Here is a 6445-nt window from a genome sequence, read left to right as displayed (position 1 = left end):
TATTGGAAATAAATTTGATTCCCTATACCATTTTAGAAGAACAATTTAGACTATAATATTTATTTAATTTGGATTTTCAACAATTATTAAAACTGTTAACACTTTAAATTAAACCTGGAATATATAATTTTGTTTTGCTATCAGCAAATATATTTTAGTATGTATAAAAAACATGACAAACTAGAGATCATTTGGGTACAATAAAATTGTTTCTGTGAACTCACTATTTGAGGAAATCAATAACACATATGTTGAGTTAATATACAATAATAAAATTATAACTTAAAAAATATGATATACATAATATTAAATAAACACATAATCCATTATTATAAAATCAAGTGGTTCATTATAATATTAATTATTAATAGGTAATCTAAAAAATACTGTTAAATTTTAAATTGACTCTTAGAATATATTAGGGAAGAATTTCGGGCATTATTTGCATTTATTTTTAAGCACATAAATCTGATCTTAATTGCTCATTTAAATATAAAATAAATATTCAATGCATTATTTGGTTAAAATATTGTAACGAAATTTAATTGAAAGATATCAATACAATTAGAGAAAAAAAACTTGAAATGAGAATATGTATAGCTATAAAGCTCACAAAAATCAATTTGAAGAATTATCTATACTTACTATACAGGGTGACGTATAGGCTTGAATAAATCACTGATATAGATTTTGGTTGTCCAAATGGAAGACCTATAAATTCTGTCAAGAACAATTAATTATAAAAAAACATTTAATCGCAGAAGTATAAAAATGTTTACATGAGAAAATATTTGCAATAAACTTCATGTCGGTACATTGAATGAGCAAAATATTTGAATCACTTAAATTACAAAATTAAAGATTATCTCATATTAAGAAATGATAACACAGCTTAAAAAATCATTCAAACATATAACCTCTCATTGTTTCAAAATGTATATATTATTCAGTGCTTGAAACACAGCTTCATCAATCACCCTGTATATATATATATATTATATAGTTTTAAAAATATATTTATATTTTACTAATAACTGTTATAACTATCTATTTATTAGCCATAAAGAAAAATATTGCTCCTACCATATTATATCTAACACCATAGGATTATTATTTAAATAAAATCTCAACATAAGTTTTTTTAAATTCTAGTTTCAACACTAGACTTAAAAAATCCTTTTTCTGTTTTACATTCTCTTATTGTCACAGTGTTCAAATTAACTGTAACATCAGTAATAAAAACATTATCTACAACCGGATTACGTGCAAGCCAATACTCAGGACCAGGATTTGCCAGTATCGTTTTGTACTGTAAGCGCTGAGTAGGAGTTTCAGCAACAGATGCTGTGTCAAGTACCTGATGCTGACCTCCAGCACCTTGAGTTACAGCAGTTGCAGCATCTTCTTGTGGCCTAGCTGGTTCACCAGATGTCCGGGAACTGATGGGCGCTGCTGCAGCTAAAGTATCTCTTGACTTTACACTTGTAGGAGTACTTTGAAGAATAGCTGTCAGGGTTAAATGTTGATTTTCAGGTGCTGGGGAAATTTGATTTGTCAAAACTGCAGGAACTGCATGTTCTGATGTTTTTCGTTTAGGAGTTCTTCCGCCATCTTGAGTAGGTGCTACTGAAGGCAAATTATTGATGTTTTGAATATTGGTGGGAGATTGTAATTTGGGCACTTTAGAATCTGTCATAGGAGGACTGGTAGTTATAGTTACACCAACTTTACCAGATTCTTTAGACAAAACCTCTGCTTTGCGTTTGACTTTATGGGGTTTGGGTAAAGGTGGAGGTGATTTGGAAGACTGCTTCTGTGTAGATGGTACTAGAAGTGAAGGTGTGGGTTTCACTATTGGAGATAATTTTTCTTCTTCTCGTGTATCATTTACTTCTATGACTGGTGTCTTGTTTTCCTCACTTATCTTTTCTTCTTTCACTTCAACTTTTACAGCTGCATTTAACTTTGGCATTTCTGCCAATGAATCATCATCAACTGTAAAAAAAAAAAATATTAGAAAACCTGTTTTTGAATAAACAAATAACACTTTTGATATATGTTATTTAATAAAAATTGTAATTTTTATTTAGATACATCTGGACCATTTTTTAAATTTGCACTACGGTAAACAAAAGTAAATAATAGATTTGAAAAAAAATATTTAAAGGGTTATGTCTTTTAATAAAATAACTTATTGTTTCATTAATTATGATCTAAACACTAAATCAAAGTATTATTCACAAATACTTTAATATGTACATTGTAAAAGTATAGTAAAAACATTTAAAAATATACTTGTTTTATCTTCTTCGGTGTCATCATCATGTCTGGGCAATAAAGGTGCACCATTAGTAGACTCTGGACACACTTCGACTTCATCTTGGCTGTTATAATCAGGTACATCACCATCGGCAGTTTCATCTTCATAGTCACTTCGGGTAGGTTCTGTAGTTGGTGTTTCAATATGTGCCTAGAATTTGCAAAAGTATAAAAATGTGCATTATAATAAAAACCTTATTATTTTTTAATAACTTACATTTTGTGTTTTTCTTTTAGGACCTCGTTTATGAGAATTATTATCTGTGCGTGTTTGACTAAAAAATAAAGATGATAGGTAAGTAGATAAAAATAATTAAATGCATTTTAAAGAATAGAAAGTACTTTCATAGAATTATATTAAAGATAAATAATAGAAAAAATACCTTTGCTCAAAAATATCAATAAGTCTGGTGTCAATAATGTTTTCTTCAGGTTCCCAAGTATTATGCCTAAATATATTTAAAACGGATATTAATATAAAAATTAAATAATTTTGTATTTATAATACATACTTAGGTCCCCATCCTTTCCATTTTACATGATATTCAACTCTGCCCTAAAAATAATATAAAATTATTAATACAAATAGCAATAACAACATTGACAGTTTCATTTAGGTACTACTTAATTATACATTTAATTTAATTTATATTCACATTTTCAAAGGAAAATATATTTTTAATGAAAGGGTTAGTATAATATGGTTGATTCATTTAGATTAAAATCTTTTGTAATGAATTTTAGCAAGTTTGTTCACCATTTTTAAATTTATCTCATTATGGAGGGTTGCATTTATTATATACCACAAAGAATCTGTGATAAATCTTAAGGTAATTAACTGAAAAGCTTAAATTGGATGAATGTTAATGAGTTAGCATGGTAGACTTAAGTAGATGGAGGCATAAGTTAAGTAATTTTTATTTTCGTTTACTGTAATTTGACAAAGAGATTGTTAGACCCACATTTATAGTTTCTGTCATACAAGTTCATAACATAGCAAATCTATGTTCAGCAGTTTGTGTTTAACTTAGTTAGCTTCAATATTGGAGAAAATCAACCTGTTATAAAACTCAAAGATAAAAACTTTATCTTATGTTCGGTTGTAGTATTTTAAAGATAATTAATATTTTATTGAGTTTTGCATACATAAAATATAGCAGTTTAAAAATTCTTATAACTCACTTAAAATGGAATTATTATAAAAAACTTATATACAAATATAGAATAAGTTTTAAAATAAGTCCATTCACTACAATATTACAGCTAATAAAACTACACTATAGATTACTATAGACTTGCTATGTTATACACTTATAAGACAACAAATGCAAATGTAGTATGTTATCTTAACCTTATATCCAGAGTAAATCTACAGTATATATTGTACCTAATCATAAATAAATTTATAATTGAAACAAAAAGTATGAAAATTAAAAATAAATATTAAGCTCGTGATAAAAAATCTAATAAATATTAGTGTTATTATAAGAAGACTTATAACAGATACAAATAGAAAAGAGAAAATTACCCAGAAAATTATTAGCATTTTAAGATACTAACCAAAATATATATCAAATGCAATACTTCTAACATCTCTTTAAAATATAAAAAAGTAAATATCTACAATCTATACAGTCTATCAGTATTGGCACAATTAACCGAAACATTTTGAGTTCTATCAAAATTAACAACACTATAAGTTATTACTATAGTTCTCAAACATAGTTTGAACTATAATATAATTCATATTTACTAGCTTTACAGCGGCTTGGAATTGAGTTAAAAAAAAAAAAAAAACACTATTTAAAATTTGTGAGAGTTAAGCTTTGAATTTTATAATTATTTGTCTGAATTGAGTTCTGAACGAGATTCTGAGTTTAATAATAATATAATATACTAGTAAGTCCCAAACTTTATAATAATATATGTTAGTTGAGTCCCAAGTTTTATGATAAATGTCAGTTGAGTCCCAACTTTTATAATATATGCTAGCAGAGTCTCAAGTTTTATAATAAATGTCAATTGAGTCCAGACTTTTATAATAATATGTTAGTTGAGTCCTGACTTTTAAAATAATACACACTAAAAAAAAAAATTAGTCATCAAAAATTTGTAAAACTTTTGTGTAACAATTTAATCCTATTATATTGTAATATTTACTACTAGATACATTAAATGTTACAACTAATAGTAAAATTTTTGAATTACTAAAAATAAATTTTTTTTAAATAAGTAAGAAGCTACTAATATAAAATTATAAAGTAAAACTACAGAAGTATAGAAAAAATAAAAAATAAATTTTAATGATATTTAGGTACTCATATTTATAATAAAAGTGTAGACAATCCTAAGTTACTGTATTTTACTATATTGTAGTAAATAGGTACATGCTTAAATGAGAAGGAAAATGTTGTTTTAATTAGAACAGTTATATTTAACACCTATAAGAGACTCAATTGTTATAATCAGTTTTTTTTCCTGAGGATCAATTGTATGCTTTTTTAGTTAATATCTAAATACTACCGGACATTTTCAAAATTATGATTAGAAATATTCTAATAAAGATCAAATTTAAAATTGGTCAAATATTCACTGTCTAAATTATCAGGGTTTACTTTCTAAAAAAGATAATACTAGATGGGTGTAATATATACCTGTTTTATCAGTATAAAAGTACAATTTCAAGTAATAAGAAATAATAGTTATTTAAATATTAGGCATGATGATCACTATAAAAATATTATAAAAGCAGTTATAAACCATAAGTATTTAATACTCTTTTATATGGACTTCTCAAAATTTTAATACTCGACCCAGTTAACGTTAACAACAAAAACAAAATCTAGACAAGTCAACAATAAATAAATGCCTTGGAATTATAAAAGGTATAACCAAAACGGTGGTTAACAACAGCACAGATATGACCCGATAGCATACAAATGGATTACTTAAAGTTCATCAAATACGGGTGACAGGTGAATCATGACCAAGGAAGTCGACTAGTGAAGTACGGAAGTTCGAAAAAGTAAGTACACAAAAAGAGCGCGCAAGTTGTTATCAGAAGTTGGAACTAGATAGGTTTAGAGTGTGAGACATGTCTCCCGCGTAGATGAAGGACAAGGCAAGACTTACCTTCCTGACACGCTTTTTCATAAGCTTTTCAGCCGCATACACTCGGTCGCCCATTGGTGAAGATTAGACTGCACACGACGTAATCGAGAAACAGCAAAAATTACGTAGGGCGACGGACACACGCGACAACGACGATGACGGACGCAACAAACGGTAAACGTTGACGGCGGCAGCAGTGACGGCGAAGTTGACGGACGTCCTCCTCCTGACGACGATAGGCAACGGTCAACAACGGCGGCAAAGATAAGTTCAATAATAATCATAAAAAATAAAAATAAAAATAAAAACGAAATTTTAAAATTAAAAAAACTCTACATGTGTACACTTAAAAGATTAAATAAATAACAATTAAACGCTGTTCACGGACGTCAAAATACCGTACACGGCGGACGGTTCATAGCAATTATTCTGTTTCGACACGAAAAATAATATTAAGCAGTAACATGTAAACACAACAAATATTTACGTCGCACGCACACGCACGCGAATCACAACGTAAAATGCGGTGTGACCAACCGTATCCGGTGTGCGCCGCGACCACCACGTTTCGAAACCGGAAAATAAAATAAAAAATATGTTATTCAACACGGGCGGCGCAAGTCGGCAACGACAGCAGTGTTGCTGTATCCTATGCCTTAGCCTTACGGTCGGTTTGTACACTACGCGGGAGACGGTTCACTCGATACTTTATTTTACACCGATGCTCCCGTAGGTGAAACACTGAAACGTTCGTGTTTGCGACACGGCGACGGTGATCGGATGGATCACGACTGAGGTCGTCGTCGACCGTTTTGGGCGGTGCTGTTTCTAATATGTTAAACGTTTTCTATGTCGCCGCGTATCTATCGTATTGTTGGCGAGGAGACGGGTGGACGGACAGTGCCAAGGAGATCGCGACGGATATTCCCGCGAATCCGACACAAACTGGTTTTTGCATTTGCAACACGCCCGTCGCGGCGCCGGCAATAATAATAATATAATATACTTTTATAAT

General features: G+C 29.5%; 1 protein-coding gene across 1 annotated transcript; it reads right to left on the bottom strand.

Annotated features, from left to right (window-relative positions):
* Positions 1-1080: 1080 nt before the first annotated feature.
* On the bottom strand, positions 1081-6211 carry LOC112594744 (chromobox protein homolog 2-like). Its single transcript, XM_025339706.1, has 6 exons — positions 5452-6211; positions 2832-2875; positions 2703-2768; positions 2537-2594; positions 2296-2470; positions 1081-1995 (listed from the first exon to the last, which is right to left on the bottom strand). The coding sequence occupies exons 1-6, from the start codon at positions 5503-5505 to the stop codon at positions 1142-1144; spliced, it is 1251 nt and encodes a 416-aa protein (XP_025195491.1). The 5' UTR covers positions 5506-6211; the 3' UTR covers positions 1081-1141.
* Between the last annotated feature and the right edge of the window lie 234 nt (positions 6212-6445).

The sequence above is a fragment of the Melanaphis sacchari genome, unplaced genomic scaffold (assembly GCF_002803265.2).
Source record: "Melanaphis sacchari strain LSU unplaced genomic scaffold, SCAv2.0 Contig23_pilon_pilon, whole genome shotgun sequence".
Lineage (NCBI taxonomy): Eukaryota > Metazoa > Arthropoda > Insecta > Hemiptera > Aphididae > Melanaphis > Melanaphis sacchari.
The sequence above is the reverse complement of the archived record's forward strand: the minus strand, read 5'-3'. Positions and strand labels throughout refer to the sequence as shown.